Raw genomic sequence first — 19,749 nt, forward strand, 5'->3', positions numbered from 1 at the left:
TTCAATATACGTAATATTGACTCCTACATACAAGTATCGATCTGATTTTAAATTGATGATGTAATTGTGGTAAGATGTGGTTTAAAGATAAATGCACATTAAAATTGATGTTTTTCACAAACTGCGCAAATCAAATGTCTGCATTCTAACACACTTGAAAGCATATCGTGAAACCTGGCTGAATGCTTGAAGCACATCTAGAAATAGTGTAAATTAAACACAAACCAAGACCTAGTATAACAATGTTGTACAACACTAATTACTAAACGAGCTTTAACAGAAAGGTAGGTTTAGAGTTCAAAGCTGATTTGTAGTTTACTTTAAAGCTGCACACTCACAGATTGACCGTTTTTACTCTTTTTTTTTTGTCTCAGAATCAGCTCATTTTGGCATCAGTGCCTTCAATTTAGTCATTATAGAACAGATCTCAATTGTTTGGTAAACTGCAGAAAATTTCACTTTTGTTTAAATGTTAGTAACGCTTTTAGCCATAAAATATCAATTTTCAAACGTAAATATAAAAAATGCGATCTGCTCTTTTGACGGACAGTCTTATATCACTGGTTTCCAGACATTTATTCAAAAAATGGCTCGTTCCAAGACAAAAAATAAAAAAAAAGTTGTCAAAACAATCAGTCTGTGAGAGTGCAGATTTAAGATGATAAAAGCGCAGAATTCGCGGAAATTAAAAGCCCATGAAAATGCCACAGTAATTGAACAAGAAAGACACCTGTCTGAAGAGCTCCATGTTGGCAACGTGTTGGCGCGTGCCCCTCCGGCTCAAGTTATGTTCAAATATTTCCCTAGCAATGCATCTGCCTCTAATTTCAGTCTGCAATTTGAAGATAATTGGATAAACATGTATTTGTTTCTTCCCTTATCTCAAACTCACAATTATGGATGACATTCTGGCAGACTGAACTCCTGAATCTGCGTGCATATTCATTTAACTTGCGCAGATTATTCTACGTCTTCAAGCGTGTTTCGTTTGATGAAACGAAATTAATCTGGGAGGGAATAAGCATATTATAAAAGAATACACATTATATACAGTCAAAACTCGCTATGTTAAAATCGTTGGGACCTCGATACAAACTTCGAGATAACGAACATTCGATATAACTGAAATACAAAACATATCCAAAGACATTCGAAAATAAGTTCGACATAACCAGAACATCGAGATAACAGAGTTCGACATAAAGAATTTTGACTGTATACGTTTTTTAAGCAACGAATCGTTGTTATTTTAATGTTGAGGGTATATATAGAAGCTCCGCCTGTATATGCAAATAATACCCCCACCCGTCGGGCTTTAAGGCACCTAGGTGGAACCCGTAGAAGTATAAAGAGGCAGTTGGATTAAGACTTTTATACTACTCCTTGCTAGCGTATTAAGGGGGGGGGGTGCACTCGGCGCGCATCCCACCAAAAATAGTCCATGTAAACTCTTTATTTCAGTATACGAGAAAAAAGAAATTAATTACGCCCAAAATGCTCTATTTCGGACTACATGTTGTTCAAAGTTAATTTGAGCCCCCCCCTCCCCCGCCCTTCTTCCACACACACACACACACACACACACACACACACACACACCCTGCAAACTCTTTAAGCCAAATAAACTCGGTACTGAGGTAGGGGCGCAAGTCAAAAGCTTACGCCTCTAAGTTACAACCCTCTATCGTCAAAATCCTGGCGCCGCCCCTGCTACTCACATGTAATATACCTGTATAATAAATGTAGTATAACTTTAAGTGCTTGCATAATGTTTACCCACATCAAAACACAAAAGTTATGAATCTTGAAACATAACTATGTACCTATAACATAGCATATACCTGTAATTATTCATAATCATGGTAAACAAATAAAGAACAGACGTGAAATGACTTGAAGTTAAACACCTTTTTGAAATTATTCATTGTTCAACGTTGGTAATAAAATGTTTGAAATGATATTTATGTCGCATATGTCCTTCGGCAAAACACAAAATAAACTTATACTACCTCTTAAACGAATAACATTAACGTATTTACATATATCCAAACATTAACGTTTATGTAAATATTGTATACATAATTTATAAACTCGTGCAAGTTATGATAATAAAAGTGTTCATATGAAAATACCAAACACATCTACTGTTGAATAACCGTATAACAGGACCCTTACACAACTGTTTTCTTATGCACCAGTCAATTGAAACCACGGCCCCCAGGTCCGGGGAATAGCAGGGACTTTGACTTTCAGGTAAAACCCCCATCATACGGGGACAAACCGCTGGTAAAATCTCCGCCAAATGCCCCGCACCCCGAGGACATCCTAGCTTAGGCCCATTCACCGCTATTTTCGGCGCGAAAACAAAACCACCGCATTCACTGTGGGGCCAACTGGAAGGTAAAAACACGGCCCATTTCCCCCGTTTCCCCCGGTATACCCCCGGACCTGAGTGCCGTGGTTACAATTGACTGGTGCATTACAAGCTATACCTATAACCGTTTTCTGTAATGTAGCTTGGGTGTAATACCTTTTAGTGTTTTAGATACAAACGACTTGAAAAGAAATGCATGTCTCGCTCGGCTGCAACCATACCTCAAAATAAGGCCATGCAAAAGTGTTTTCTGTTAAGCGTCAAGCCTTAACGGAAACCTATCTAGCCATCCTGAAAAAAAACGAACCCGCCCCCACCCACACAAAAACAAATTCTAAATTAGTGACATTCTATGTAGAATATAGACACCAGCGCCGCCTTAGACCATTCTGGACCATTGTCAATTGTAAGATAGATTTCCACTGCAAAATGAGTTCAAAGGATATTTTATTGGAGTATGTTGATTGTGGGAAACACACACGATTCAGTAGTCGGCGCCCAGAAGGGCGCCGACTATATTTGATATTACTTTAGAAATATTCCAACTTAGGGACTAGTTCATAAAATGAGGAACAATGCTTTCAATAGTTTAGTGATAAAATATGAAGTTTTTGTATGTTTTTTAATACTTTACTCTTTAATTGATAATGAAACCTTAAATTATAATAGCCCTGCTTATCATTTTGAAATTTTTGATATTAAATACCAATTCATTCATAACAACTCGGCCATCTCCGAGATAGATACAGGCCGAGGTGTTCCGATTGATATCAATAGATGAAGGTTACACGGTACTATTACAATATCCGTTATGTTTGTAAACCTCCTACGCAGTAATCTCCCTTGGTGACGACAAAAATGCCGAGTTTTGAAAATTTAACCTTGAGCTTAATTGTTTGTTTTGAAAATGTCACTCGAAAGAATGAACTTTAGATAATTCCCTCTTGATGTTTATTATTTTTATCCCCGTCCTGAATACTCATATGAGTGAAATGTGTTACAAAAATCTATACAAAATATAAAGCAAGAAATTCACATAACATGCCGGTACAAATAAAAGGTGAATTTTATGTTATTGAAATCTATGTACTAGACCATATTTCTTCCGAAGAAACGTATGTATATTTTTGTTATAATTTAGTTTTAACTGGAGGATTAGCTTGGGAAAAAACCCAGAATATCTATAAGTCCGTGCTTAAACTATTGTAACAAAATTGTAATATTAACCATAATGTCCTTTAAGCATATGTACACCCAACATAAAAACAACTATTATCATTGAAATAATAACCATTTTTGGTTATCTGCATGCACGTTTTTCTTCTTATTTCATTGCGCCGACTTGATGCTATGCATCAACATTTTTCTTGTCATTATCTGATATCAAATGCCAATAACACTTGTACAAATTATGAAGCATGCATGTTGTTTGCACTTTTGTTCTGTGGTCACCAAGACTTTTGATTATATGAAATGTGTTGTTCTTTTCGATCGGGAAGTCCAAAACCCATCCGTCCGCGGACGCTAATCATAGAAACGATTTGGAATGGCCTAATTCTAGCGTTGGCCTTGGTCCTTGTGACTTCAAGGGTAATTTAGGTAACATTTAAGGCTACTGGGCTTGTCCCTGTAGTTTCCATTGTGTTTTTGACAGTATTAAATGCGCATTCGAAGTCCTGTAAACAATGTTAATGATTTTTTCTCTGACTATCTCCGCTGCTGATAAGCCTTGTCCTGAATATCTCGGCTGCGGTAACTGCGTGTCTCTCTCGTGTGGGGCTCTTTACGGGGTTATGCAGTGATGAAATTTACTTTTACACCAGAACTGGTATTGGGAATCGTTTCAGTTTGACTATCGATTATCAGTTCGATTCTTGAAAGTAACCGATTATCAATAGTTCAACCGGTTTAAAATTGACAATACCGGTACTTATAGTTTAGTTATTGAACAATTACTCGAAATACTTAGCTTTGCTTATATGTTATGTGAATGTTTTAAGTTATTTAGTGTTGTTCGGCTATATTGTTAATTAATTGATAACAACTGAACACTTCCGAATGTATAAATGAACTCAGAGAAAAAAATGGCTGAAATAAACCGAACGCAAATAACGAGAGGAAAGAAGAAAAACATCTCGCCGGTTGAATCGATGATCGAAAAAGACCAAATACAATCGATTGTCGTCGATTTCAGGCCAAATCAATCCGTTTTCGATTATAATCGATCATCGAAATATTACTGTTTTCGAAAGCAGAACGACTCTTATAATATATGAGAATAGATGGATATAGTCCCATTTATAATAATCCGGTCTCAAGCCGTTCCTCAAAATGATACTTGTGTTGTTTCATTCGGAACTCGTCTTTTTCCATCGAAAACAACTTCGGATGTATGCCGGTACATCAATAGAAGTAGTTAGTAAAAATAATTGAAATTATTACGCGTCATACTTGCAGCGTAGTTAAAATAAAAATATTTCTAACACCGTAAACCGCCCATATGCATCCGAGGTTGTTTTCCATGGACAATGACAGAGGAGTTCCGAATGTTTTTGTTTCACTCAGACTGCACTGTAGTGCACTTGCAATTTCCTCCGCAATCAACTTGTGATACAGCATCTAAAATGCTTTCTTTGTTTGCTACTTTGAGAACAAGTGTTTGGGTATGGACATGTGGTATTTATTTGTAGGCAAAACAACCAGCCTGTGAGATATTGGTCGATGACTTTATATTTTTGTACAACAATCAACCAGTTGCTGATTGGCAATTACCATAATTAATATTACATCATTTGTGACCCTGTCTATGCATTATAAACATATGTGTTGTTGACTATGTACATTGCACATATAAAAAAACTGTCGTCTGCCTGTATGTATGTCTATTACTTTGATGTCATTAGTAGAAAAAAACACAAGAAAATGTACATTTCTACCACCCCAGATTAGTAGCTCCAAATATTTGGCCATGCTGGAAACCATTTTCTACCACCCCAGATTAGTAGCTCCAAATATTTGGCCATGCTGGAAACCATTTTCTACCACCCCAGATTAGTAGCTCCAAATATTTGGCCATGCTGGAAACCATTTTCTACCACCTCAGATTAGTAGCTCCAAATATTTGGCCATGCTGGAAACCATTTTCTACCACCCCAGATTAGTAGCTCCAAATATTTGGCCATGCTGGAAACCATTTTCTACCACCCCAGATTAGTAGCTCCAAATATTTGGCCATGCTGAAAACCATTTTCTTCCACCCCAGACTAGTAGATCCAAATATTTGGCCATGCTGGAAACCATTTTCTACCACCCCAGATTAGTAGCTCCAAATATTTGGCCATGCTGAAAACCATTTTCTTCCACCCCAGACTAGTAGATCCAAATATTTGGCCAAGCTGGAAACCATTTTCTCCCACCCCAGATTATTAGATCCAAATAGTTGGCCATGCTGGAAACCATTCTTTTCCCCCCTGTCCATTCTGGAAACCATTTTCTCCACCACAGATAAGTAGATCCAAATATTTGGCCATGCTTGATATCCTTATCTTGCCAATGGACAACTGTTTAAAGTACCCGTATAAGTAAAAATTAATATACATTTTTACTTTATTTTGTTTAACTGAGGTGGGAGAAAAAAAACATCCACCATGGCCGCTCGGTTCATCTCGACCCTGTCGAGCAATGTTTCCGTAAAACACCATACGCAAGGGTCGGGATGAACCTATATTACACGAGCGTCCATGGAAGACTCTTATAATCCTACCAGGTGCACTCTCGCTCATGGAAGATACTTATAATGTTCTTGTTGCAAACCATACAATCATAGACACCTTTATACTTATTTTCTTGTTCGACACTTTTAGCCCTGGAGACGAAGAACCTGATGGTGAAGATGCAGATCTTTGAGCTGCTTTCTGCCCTGTGTGTCTACTCTAAGGACGGCTACTATCTCACGCTGGACGCACTCGAGAGATACAGGGTACGTGGAGGACACTCTTTATCACCACTGCTAGTGAACTAAGGGCATTACCCTTAGTAGTCCGAACTATTTTTATTTCATTTTTATTTTGCTTATTATATTGAATTCTCAAACTTGAGCAATTTGTTCAAAATACATAGAGGTTAAGAAAATAAAGTACAAACTGTCATCATTTTATGTTATGTAAAATTATAATGTTATCATTCAAACGTTAGAATTATTGTAAGCGACATATTTATAATACATGCATGGGTACGTCGTACAGCAAGACTAGTCAGCAACTGCTGTCATGTACTGTTGAACTTGACAATTCTACTCTCTTCACGTCTTAGACGCTATTTTATCATAAGTATAGTGGGATTATTAGTCCATCTAGTAGGACATGTAACTACAGTCGAAACTCGCTATGTAGAACTCGGTTATCTCGAATATCTGCTTATTTCGAACTGTTTTTCGAGTGTGTTTGGAATCGTTTGCTATATTTTGTAATTCGGTTTTATGGAATGTTCGTTATCACGAAGTATTTCATGAAGTCCAAACGACTTCGGCAAGCGAGTTTTGGCTGTATGTACAAAGGTTTTTTTGTCAATTCTTTCTTTCATATAGAACTCATTGTAATTCTTAGTCTACATTTTTCTTCCCAGAGTTGGCAGAAGCTCCAGTACCGCATGTCTCTACTGGTGAATGAGGTCCGGGGGTCGGAGTTGACGACGTATCGCACAACCATAATGGCCCTCATCAACGCTATCATCTTTGCAAACGAGAATATAAGGGACAGGGTCCGCATAAGGAACGAGTTTCTATGTGAGTACCTTGTTTATTTAATATGTGGTACTAGGTGAAATCGTATTGCAAAAACATCAGGTCTCTTATCAGCGGTAGGCTGTGCATCTTTGTCTGCATAATTCGGAGCTGACTGGATCACTACGCCACACCCTATGTCATCGCCTTTTTTAGATCTTGACGTCATTACGTCGTACAAAGGACTCAGAACAGTTGCTTATATGCTATGTTCCATGTAATATACATTTGCTATTTGTTAAAATGATTGTACGTAGATAGCACCAACATAGTATTATTGAGAAACAGTGTTTCTCTTTTTTTCTTTCAAAATATGTGTTTGAAAATACATAAGTCCACGAACTTTACGGACGATCCTCGTACAAAATATATACTGATACTCTTAATGCCTCGATGTTAACCATTATACAGGCCCTACCTCAGCTTTGAACCCGGGCAGGAAATCTGAGATAAGATAAACTGGACATATGTATCTGGTCAGTTAGGATAAGGGATATTTTGAAACTAATTATAAACCATGAATTAAGATAGTTTTTTCACTCGTGATTGATAATATAATCACCCCATTTACAAGATATGAGTGAATAAAGAAACGCCTTAAATAAGGTTCTTCCGATGGTAAATGTTTTAATGACGAACACATATTGCTTAATATTTCAAACTAAAACTTTCATGATCAAGAGCGGTTTTATAAATATGTCTTTAGGAACCCCTTTCATTCAAAAAGATATCTGGGAAAAAACACGACACATGCTGATCAACTTTACTCTGTAAGATAAATAACCTGCAGCAAATTGTAACTCATGTCTGAAACTAGGTCTTATGTCCTAAATGCTTGATTCGGTCCAAGTTATCCGAACTGTTTATTGATTGGTCAAATTATATTTTAAAAGTACTTTTAACCAATCAAATTACTTAAATATGCAAAAAAGCCAAAAGATAACCTGGTTAAGTGGCTGCTCTATTAGTATTATTATCATTATTATTATTATTAATAATTATTATTATAATTATTTTTATTACCATAATAATTATGATTATTATTATTATTATTATCATATTATTATTATTATTTTTATTATTATTATTATTATTATTATTATTATTATTATTATTATTATTATTATTATTATTATTATTATATACCTTTACTAAGTCATCAAGCACAGAGTCAATACATGGAGTTACATATAAAAATAGATTCTTTGTGGTATAATTTCTATAAATATCTTTCTTCATCTTTTTTGTCTCACGGTCAAAAAGTCCACATTAGAGGCTACTTAAATACCGCAACCCCCATTGATAAAAAATCATAACAATACCACCAACAACATTACAACACTCCCTATTTTCTCATGAAAACTCGTGTGTCGGAATGTCTTTCCGGAAATACCTACACTCGGGAAAGTTCGGTTTTCGAGTGTTTCGGCCCTCCTCACTGGGTCATCCTTGTTAAATCTCGGTACATCAAAGCCTCTGACAATAGCTGAAATATATTCTGTTGATGTGTTTTAATTGCTTACATAAATAGACGCATTCATACACCTCCACAAAATGTTTGAAAGTATAAAACATCCAGCAAATGAAATATTATTCATTATGAAAAAAAAACAGCAATCAATTAACACTGGGAATTAATTAAGTAATTTTGTTAGAATAAAGATTATATCATTATGGTTTTAAGTAGTAGCTATGGATCAGAGCGTCTATGTAAGTCAAATACATTAATACATATATAATATTTCATTCATATAACTAATATAGTGTGTGTTTTCCTTTCAAAGTGACACTCTTTATCAAAATCAAAACATATTTTTTTTGGTGATAACTCTTTAACTACTTACTAAATAATGCATTTATGGAAAATATTATTTACTGATAACAAGATCGTAACCGAGTTTTTAAAAGATGAAAACGCAAAAATATTAAATGATTGGCGAGTGCTAAAAGATTTACTGTGATCTACTATCGTCTCATAAGGTCGAAATACCTATTTTTCTGCACCGTTCTTTCAAATTAAACACGGTATCTTTCGTAAGAAACATTGCTTTTTTGATATTTTTACACCCTTTTTGGTATATTATAACAATTGTATTAATTGTGGTAAATATTATTTGGGAGTAAGAGTGCATCTTTAAGAAGTATACATTTAAACACGGATCATTCGAATGGTGTTCAATTGTTCTTAACATTCTGTTAGGTTCCATGACATAATTACCGTTGTGTCACTTTATGTGATGCACAAGTGTGTTTGGCACATCGTATTCTCCGTCATGTTTCTGGTCTTCTAATTGCCAGCATACAATTCATCGCCGTGAACCAGTCTAAATTTGTTGTACTATTCATGTTTACATTAAAGCTTATTTTTGTCTTGTGGTAAAGGCGTCCTTCTTCTATTCCAAGAAGTGATCCATTGTTAAATGCCAGTTAATTGCAGACTTTCTTAGCGTCTCAAAATGAACGGCGAACTTTGAATAATGAGAGCACATTGGTGCTTTGAAAGCGAGCTGAAAATGAAATTCCATTTCTTTTATATTGCTGCCTTTTGCAACCGAAATAAAAATAACTTCAAAATTTAAAACTTAATGGATTTGTAACTTATAGCATTCGTTACCCTTAAATTCAGCTCTGAACCTGCTTGACACGATCGCGTCCCTGCGATGCGAGGATGACGAGGATTTGCACGTGCAGTGTGACGTATTTGAGGATGAGATGCACGCGGATTTGGACGCGCTCGAGGAGCAAAGATCATCTGACGTCAACATCAACGACCACCAGTCTGTCTTCAAAGCTATTTATAAGAAAGTGAGTAAAGCAACCATTATTATTTAAAAAAAGGCTATTTTTTGCTTGTACATGGTAGCATCCCCAAAATTACAAGGTAATGTTGGTAGTTTTTTTCTTTTTTTATAGTTTCAAGTATACTTAATGTCAAGATAATTTTCTTGCAAAAGGAGTTATTTCTTGCAAATGTCACTCATCTATTGCTGTTGTTATGGAGCTTTATTCTTTCAAAAATTAATGACAGTTTATGAAAAAAAATGTGTTTATGGTGGGAAGCCCTTTTTGTTTTGTTTTTGAAAATAAACACTAGGGTCGGGCTTTTATTAGGAAGGGTCGGGTTACTCGAAAGAAATTTTTAGGCCTTACCTATCACAGGGCTAACTGATTGTTCATTTTTTGACTATCTTTGGCTTTCACTGTAAACATCTTTTAGTATTAGTTTATAATTCACCAAAAAATTGAGTTCATCTTATATGATGAATTGTTTGACTTTTTTGTTTGCCGTAACTTGATCGAGTTACATGTCATATGCATTGTCACGAATATAATCTACCAATTACTTTTTGGAGTAAACTGTTGATACACACGCGATTAAAAAAAATGTCGACATTGTTGTTATTCAAAAGTTTTAATTTTACACATGATAAGCAATGTATATACATGTATCTTCGTAACACTTACTCACTCAAAGCTTGCGTGGTCGGCAAGTATTATTTACCATTGAAGATGAAATGGCAAAAAAAAAATCGAAAATGAATGGATGTATATTTCGATGTCACCACATTTGGCCTTAACGATGATGGATACACCATAAAACAGCATAATCATTAAAATAGTGGTTTGATTTCAAAGGTTTAAAGGCGTTATATTCATGTTTTACGTGAATTTGCCCACGCTGTATGCTTCCTGAAAGAAACATTACCCTTTTTAAAGTTTCTAATAAATTTAAATTAAGCTTAATTTGAAAGCACTTAATGCCTGATTTGAACGCACGCGTTTGGCTGTTTTTCAAATATCATCTATCCATCTATATATACATATTTATATATACATGTATAGTTCAATCATAGAAATCATATGAGCGTAATTAACACGCCGAAATGAATACTAAAGATGTGAAGTGTGATATTACTCATTGAAATATAACAGTTAGTTTGGCAAACCACAAGGAAAAGCTGTTAACTGCGACATTTATTCATATTACAATTTAATTTTGAAAAGCGTGGGATAATATATGCAGACTTATGCTTATTAATTTTATTGTTTTCGAAAACATAATATTATTATAAGTGTTTTTTCTCTTACTTTTAATTCCTCATGGGCGTTGTTGAACGCCACTGAACGCCACATTTCCTTGTATGGACCATTTATATGACTGTATTATATTTTTGTCTTCCTATATTTAGGTCCAGGGAACGCCGTTGAACGCCACATTTTTGGGTATCTTGCACAGTCTTCTCCAGATAGAGACCCACAACCTACAAAGGTAGAGTATAAAACTCCCCCCCCCCCCTTAGACAACATTGAATATGAATAGTTCAAATAGTTAATACACAAGCGAGTCCGGAGTTTGGGTGAAGGGGGTCGCATCCGGCACGCCTTCCCTTTAATCGTCAAAGTGTAGTTTTTATTTCAATATAGGTGGATTTTTTTATAAAATACGCCTGATTATCATATACGTATCATTCAGGACTAAAAATTATTTAAAAAAAAATCTTGAGCCAGTCCCCCCCCCCGCCTCATGCCAACACTCTAAGCAAAAAATTCTCGGTAATGAGGGAGGGGAGCAAGTCAAAAGATTGAACCATATAAGTAACGCCCCCCTCAATCGTCAAATCCTGGAACAGCCCCTGTAACAATCGATAAACATGACTCTAGATATTGGTATTCACTTGAAATGTATTTTGTTCCAGTGAGAGTACATGGACACTCATCGAACGTTTAACACAAGAAGCCTTGTCAACTAAAGATGGGGAGACATTATTTGCTCAGTGTACCGAGGAGAAGAAACATACCAAGAATCAAGAAATCCAGACATGTTTTGACAATGAAAACGAGACATTTGCACATAACGACGCATCCAGCAATGGACCGGCGGCGCAAGTGCCGCCGCCACCTCCACCACCTCCACCACCAGGTGGCGCCCCACCTCCACCGCCACCTCCACCAGCATGTCCGCCGATACCAGGTGCGCCCGCGCCTCCACCGGCACCACCTGTCCCAGGAGGTCCACCTGCTCCACCGCCCCCACCCGGCATGGGCCCGCCGCCCCCGCCCGGCATGGGACCGCCGCCCCCACCTGGCGTTCCCGGTGCACCTCCACCACCTGGGGCTGCGGGACCTGCAGCAGTCGCGGGTGAACCAGCACCCCAACCTATTGACACACCGACGCCTTCGAAGAAAATGAGGACGCTGACTTGGAATAAAATTCCAACGTATTCTTTCAAAAGTATGTATGTAAGCGAAAGTTAGAAATATGCCACGCGTAAAACAAATTTGGAAAATATAACATTTACTTAAAATCTCAAAAATAAAAGACCATTTGAAAATAATACAATGAAAACTACAGCTACAAGCCCAGTTGTTAAATTTAAAAACAAACCATGCTTAGAGGCAAACGGCAAGAACACAGTCGACAATGACGTAGAGACACAAAGCACCGCATACACACATACAAACAACACAAACAGACTACACATGCATCAACATAGCTTAAGACATACAGTATAATCCCGATGGCTCGAATTCCCAGGGACCGGCGAAAATACATCGAGCCTCTGAAAATTCGAGCCAAGCGGAAATGCTTACCTTTAGAATAAAGAAATCGGTCCTTTACATCAAGTTCGAGCCAACGAGGAATATCGAGCCAAACGAGTTCGAGCCAACGGGGTTCGAGTTTATTAGAATGTTAGATTAACAAGCGATTTTTATTTCAGAGAACAGCGTTTGGAGCGAAGTTCATGGTATGAAGGACAGTATCGATGTTGAATATAGCAAGTTAGAGGAAATGTTTGCTCAAAAAGAATCCACAACCTCGCCAAAAATCACATCACTTGCTCCGGATGAAAATGCTGTTACCAAGAGGAATTCTGCACATAATCATGAGGTACAAAACAATTTGAAAGTTCAAAGCATTCTTTGAACAGACTGATATTTGTTTTCGTTTTGTTCATTTCACCACCTGTTTTTGCAAATATTCCTTCATTTTGTAATACAATGAATCCATTATATTCTCTCTTTTGGATTAACATATAAGGGATGTAAATTTTACTGAAGTAACGAATGGAAAGGATGAGTTACTTCCCTTTTGTATGAAAAGACCTTAATATTCTTTCGTTTTGAAAATATGCAAGGGAAGTAAATGATACTAAAGTAAAAAGTGGAAAGGATGAGTTACTTCCCTTGGTGTATAAAAACTACAACAAACCTTTATTAAACTTATTAAATGTTAACATAATATACCAACATAGATACATCAGAAATAAATATATCTGTTTTTGTTTTCAGATAACGCTTTTGGACCCAAAGAAAAGCATGAATATCAACATATTTTTGAAGCAATTCAGAAAGCCGAACGATGTGATTGTGGAACTAATAAAATCCGGTGAAGCGAGGTCACTTGGAGTAGAAAAACTTAAAGGACTCCTTAAATTACTTCCCAACCAAGATGAGGTAACCATGCAGTTTGTTTGTAACCGAAAGGAGAATTTAATCCTAAAGTTGTACCCACCAAAACATTTGCGGCACATTCAAACACCAAACATTGCTTTTTTGCATGTAAATATAGAAACCCTGCTAAGTGGTGAAATTAAAAACCTTGGTGCATCGTTCCGTTTTTTTTCTTTTAAGGTGGAGCTTTTGCATAGCTTCGACGGTGATGTAGAACGGCTCGGAGATGCAGAAAAGTTTTTCCATGGTCTGATAAAACTTGAGGACTTCAAGCTCAGAATTGAAATGATGATTCTCAAAGGCGATTTTAATTCTCAACTTGGGTCTGTTCGCCCTAATATTCAAGTGTATACTGCACTCTGTCGGCGGCTGATGGACTGTGAATCACTCAAAGAATTTTTAAGATATGTTCTGCACGCTGGGAACTTCATGAATAAGGTATATATTGGTTTGGAACAGCTAGATGCATTAAACGAATATAAATTCATGAAAATTGCTTAATTGTTGACTGTACTGAGAAAAACAAAGTCTTAACAATGCATATGCTTGTTTAAAACTAACTATTACGATACATTAAACTGAAGTAGCATCCATTGTTTCATTGTCGAAGTACTCTCTAGACAAACACACATTATAGTTGGCTTCTTTAATCGTTAATATTCTATTAGGCAAGTATAATCTAACCTGTCCGAAAAGCAAGGTAATTAAGGCTAATATTAAACATATGGCGTTTAGGCGTACATATCACGTTTTTCTGGTCTTGAACAAAAGTTTTAATTTCTTACACAGGGTAGCAACGCGGGTGGCGCTCTTGGCTTTCGAATCAGTTCGATGAACAAAGTGATAATGACAAAATCAAACGTCCCCAAGAAAACATTGCTGCATATTTTGGTAGAAGAAGCTCAAAGTAAGAACAAACATTCACTGGAATTCGTCGAAGAGTTACTGGAACTGTTACAGAAAGCTTCTAGGTAGGTGTTGATTTATGCTATTTTTATTACTTTCGGAACACCTCGTCCACTATTTCCCGTCGAAAACAACCTCGGATATATGTGGACGGTTTACAGAATTCATTATATTTAACTACGCTGCAAGTAGATCGCGTACAGTCGAACCCCTTTGGCTCGAACTCGCTTGGCTCGAGTTCCTCTTTAACTCGAACTGGACGTCATGAGCCGAATTCTTTATACTAACGGTAAGCATTCCCGCTTGGCTCGAATTTTCCACAGCTCGATGTATTTTCGGAGTTCCCTCGGAGTTCGAGCCAACGGGGTTCGACTGTAGTTATTTTATTAAAGCACCTAAACCGTAGGACTTGGGAATATTAATTATCTATCAATAATACACGTCACTGGAAATCAAATCGAACTTAGTAATACAAAAATACACATTAAAACACTACAATCAATTAATACTATCATTTAGAATTTTACGAACTACTTCTACTGATGTACCGGCTTATACATCCGTGGTTCTTTTCCAAGGCAAATGCCCGAGATGTTCCGATTGATTTTTATTTTTGTAACATAAACGTGTCATGCATTTTAGTAATGTTTAAACTATCATGTCATAAATGATTTTGTTTAAATAAGATAGCGTATACAAACAATTAGTATAATAATAAACACTCGTTGCTATGCGGAATTTATGATGTTTGTTTTGGTTATATGTAATGCACCAGTCAATTGTAACCACGCCCCCCCCCCCCAGGTCCGGTGGTTTACCGGGGATAGCCGGGGGAATGGGCCGTGTGGCCCCGCAGTGCCGGGTGAATGCGGTGGTTTTGTCTTCGCTTTAAATATAGCGGGAAATGGGCATTACCTAGGGTCCCTGGGGTGCGGGGGCATTTGGCGGGGATTTTACCATCTGTTCCGGGGTTGGCTGGACCGAAAGTCAAAGTCCCCGCTATTCCTCGGACCTGGGGGGCCGTGGTTACAATTGACTGGTGCATTACACGAAGCATTGCAAAAGCTGTAAAAACGGTAAATCTATGAGAGTGCAGCTTTAAACAAATGTATAAAAAAACATGATTTCGTTTTAGGTTTACCTTGGATGGGATGACTGCAGAATTTGCTACCCTGAAGTCCAATGTAAACAGACTTAGGGCTGCTCTTGAAAGTGCTGATGAAGAAGTGAATAGTCAATTCAGCAGCTTTATTGAGGTTAGTTAGGTGTTCTCTCTTGAGCGACTGAGCTATTTGTGAAATAAACTGTTTGTTAGTGGTGCATGATGTGTTGGAGTAGTTTTTAAGCTACCTCTCAACCAAAACACGTCGTAATGTCACCAATGATAAAAAAAGAGGCAATTCGGACGATTGTCAATAAAGACCATCCGTACAGCAGAGATCATTTATTGATCAGTATTCCATATGCTTCGTACTGCTCGCAAATATAAATGATGTGTTGACGTAATAAAATTATGAATATGATATTTTTATTGGTCCTCCATACGCGTTTTATGTTTTAAATGCTCAGTTAAATATAATTGAAATAGTAGTTTATGCTACCTGTTATTAAAACAGAACAGAAAAGACATTTGATTAAGATTTGAACAGTGTACATCGTCTACATATACATACATTTTTCATATATGATGTCAACGTGTATTTTCATTATGTAATGGTAAATATATGTTTGCTGTTTCACATTCTATTCGTAACAAAAATTGAAAGCTGAACGAAATATTTATCTTTCAATAAGTTATTTCTAATAACAAGAGCTTCTTTAATATATACAATACTTGTTTAATAAATTTATTCCTGTCATATGATTTCAATAATTGTATACATTTGTACACAGAAAGGTGTCTATAGTAACAACGTTGAAGATGTTTCTTTCTAACATGAGAATAAGCGTTAAAGAGAGTGAGATTGGTTAAGTGGTGTAGTCGACCGTTTCTCACTCAGTACGTTGCATGTTCGATCCTTATCGGGGTTACTTTCTCATATCCCCTTAGAAAAGACAAAATACTGGGCGCTGCCAAAGAATCGCAATCGATAGTGATTTTAAAAGCGATAAGCGTTCGTAAGAATCGAGAATAGAGAAATACATATAACCTAAATAAAAAATTTGTATCGTCTTTTTTTTAAAGAACACTTAATCGCACCTAGTTTAGCTTTAGTAGTTATTTAATAAACGAAATAGCGATATTTCGACCATCAAATCGTTGTCATACTAACCACCATGTACCTTTCTTCCTTTTAGCAAGCGGCGTCAGACATCAGTGACGTGGAGGAGGGCGTAGAGCGGGTCCAGAAGCTCTCGGTCAAACTCGCTGTCCATTACTGCGAGAACGAGAAGTCCTTCAAACTTGACGAGTTCCTTGAAGCGTTCCGGGAGTTTTGTGAGAAAGTGAAAAACTGTGAACAGGAGCTGGACACATGGCGGCTTAACGAGGAGAAGGCGGAACTCCGAAGGAAAACACAGGCTGATCTCGCTGATAAACGCAAAAGTAGGTGTTCAAATTCTGCATTAAAGCAAAGCTTTACTTTTCAGGGGCGTAGCTAGCCCTCTGTTCATGTTGATTCATAATTGTGGTAGGGGTTCCTGGGCATGCCCCTCGGTAAATCGAAAACAAATGCAATCTGGTGCATTCTGGGCGTTCTGGGGTGCTTTAATAAGTTCTGGAAAATGGACAGTTTAAGGCTCATGTAGTTAAGTAGGCATACTGCAGCTTTGGCTGATTTTTGTCAGAATTATTTGTATTCAGCCGCGTACTCGCGTATAGGCAGCTACGCGCCTCGACTTTTAGTTTAAACATTATATATTTTACAACGACTGTAAAGAAAGCCATGATAATTTATACTAAGTCACTCTCGTTGGCACGATGTTGCGCGAGAGTGTGGTCATTTGTTGTGGGGAAAACCGAAGTGCCCGGAAAAAAACAAGTATGTCCGGCTTTGTGACCACAAATCAAACTGACATGCGCCCAGGCCCGGAATCGAACCCGGGTCGCCTGGGTGAGAAGGGAGTGCCCTAACCGGATAACCAAACGTTACTTTTAAGATAGTATTCAATATGTGATTGATTACAGCCTGAGCGTTATCATGCTTAAAGCTTATGGAGTTTCAAGATAGATATTAATTGTGTTCGTAGACTATTTTACTCACCTGTTTGACTCGGGTACATAAACATAGTCTGTAGGAAAGGTGTTCTATAATGAAAAAACAAATATTTTAAAACTCCAGCTTTTTCTTCTTTGCGAGCATCGAAATAGCAACCAAATAATTTCACTGTTCAACCCCGGAATCCTGACCTTAAGTATAAAGAAATCGGTCTTTTACATCCAGTTCGAGCCAACGAGAAATTCGAGCCAAGCGAGTTCGAGCCATCGGGGCTCGACTGTTTATGTATATGTTTATTTACTTTTTCTAAAATTGCTTTTTTTCTTCAACATGCTGACATTACAATCTTTTTTCAGGTGCTGGTTCTGTAAACCGTCACGGAATGGCTGACAGAAAAATTGTCGACAATATTGTCAACGAAATCAGGAAGGGCAAGGTCCTGCGGCGTCTGTCCATGAAGAAAAAGGCGACCGATTCTGAGATACAGGCAGCGGGAGCAACGAAGTGAGCCATTGGTAGTGTTCGACTGCTCGTCTAGTCTTGAGCCGCTCTTAATGATGCAAGCCATAAAGCTAAATAGCATTGTTCGTATATGGACACTTACTAAACACTACCACCAACAACAACATAAACAAAAATGTTGTTGTTGTGGACACTTACTAAACGCTCCCGTCTGCACGGTATTATGCCGGTCAAGGTCACAGCTGCGTTTCATGCTATGACTACATCCGGTCTTCTTTAAGTGTTCAGAAGAAAGCCGATATAATGTTTGTGCTTCGCATCATCTTGCCAAAGTGTATTTCCTGTACAGATATTCTGAACAGCATACCTTAGATAAGTTATCAATAAAGACATACTGCGTTTTTCAGAAAAAATATCCTTGTGTATGCATATGTGATTGTACTTTAAATGCCGTTACAGTTTGTCCTACTTTGAAAGCCAATGAGATTGCTGCATTTCGTTTTAAATTTGAAAAATATTTCCCATATTCTGCAATTCGTCCCTGATATGAACTCCGATACAGAGAAAATACAGTGATATTTGGCCTACGTGACTTTTCTAGAAAGTAGGCGGAGCCTGTATTGTTTACTGTAAAATGTTGATGCTTTCCATAATACGGGCATTCTAAAGTGGCCGACCCCTAGATTTGCAACCAAAATTAATCAACAACATATCTTGTGTGTTTATTAAATTTTGCAACCAAAATTAATTTTTAAAGAACTCATTATCACTATCCAGAATTGTAAAGTCCATGACGCTAACTTTTTAGAACAAAAGCCAACACGAGACTGCGACAATTTAATTCTTAGGTCTGCATGTACCGCACCAGACATCATGTGACATCAAAGAACCGGTGCCGCGCCACTAGATTATTTCCCTGGCTTGTCAATCAATTTTTGGGTGGAGTCGGCGTTTGTCAGTCAACGTTTTGCCGGGTGTGCGGACGTGACAAACTGTAAGCAAGTTATCTTTCATATTTTTAAAAATACGGAACAAATTGCTGCGCTCGCCTTCGGCTCGCTTGCAATATATTCCGTATTTTTAAAAATAAGAAAGATAACTAATACTTAACAGTTGCATGTTCGGTTTTATGTTCGGTCTTGGAATAGCGCAGTTTTGGTATTAATGTTAGATGTTGAATGTTAGATATGTTAATATGTGTCTTCATGTAGAATAGCTCTATTATATGCTTAAAACGTTGAAATAAATAAAATTACAAAACAACTGTGGTATTGGCTTACCGTTGTGTACATGATATTTGAATGGAAAGGTATTCCAAAAAAGCTCATACACAGTACTTCAAATAAAGATATCATACACCGTACTTATCACTACAAATAAGGATATCATACACCGTACTTATCACTACAAATAAGGATATCATACACCATACTTATCACTACAAATAAGGACATCATACACCGTACTTATCACTACATATAAGGAGATCATACACCGTACTTATCACTACATATAAGGATATCATACACCGTACTAATCACTACAAATAAGGATATCATACACCGTACTTATCACTACAAATAAGGACATCATACACCGTACTTATCACTACATAT

The 19,749-nt window shown here is 37.1% G+C and overlaps 1 protein-coding gene across 3 annotated transcripts in view; it reads left to right on the forward strand.

The window, feature by feature from the left end:
- The window catches only part of LOC128227724 (inverted formin-2-like), a 29,778-nt gene extending 10,382 nt beyond the window's left edge, over positions 1-19,396 (forward strand). For all 3 annotated transcript variants that reach the window (XM_052938507.1, XM_052938508.1, XM_052938509.1), the window contains 12 exons: positions 6,238-6,353; positions 6,998-7,157; positions 9,781-9,959; positions 11,345-11,424; positions 11,852-12,387; positions 12,875-13,044; positions 13,446-13,610; positions 13,788-14,045; positions 14,397-14,578; positions 15,649-15,769; positions 16,812-17,058; positions 18,028-19,396. In XM_052938507.1, the coding sequence (XP_052794467.1) occupies positions 6,238-6,353; positions 6,998-7,157; positions 9,781-9,959; positions 11,345-11,424; positions 11,852-12,387; positions 12,875-13,044; positions 13,446-13,610; positions 13,788-14,045; positions 14,397-14,578; positions 15,649-15,769; positions 16,812-17,058; positions 18,028-18,179 (2,366 nt within the window). In that variant the 3' untranslated portion in view covers positions 18,180-19,396. The remainder of the gene's footprint in view (positions 1-6,237; positions 6,354-6,997; positions 7,158-9,780; positions 9,960-11,344; positions 11,425-11,851; positions 12,388-12,874; positions 13,045-13,445; positions 13,611-13,787; positions 14,046-14,396; positions 14,579-15,648; positions 15,770-16,811; positions 17,059-18,027) is intronic.
- Positions 19,397-19,749: the final 353 nt, after the last annotated feature.

The sequence above is a fragment of the Mya arenaria genome, chromosome 3 (genome assembly GCF_026914265.1).
Source record: "Mya arenaria isolate MELC-2E11 chromosome 3, ASM2691426v1".
In the NCBI taxonomy this organism is placed as follows: Eukaryota; Metazoa; Mollusca; class Bivalvia; order Myida; family Myidae; genus Mya; species Mya arenaria.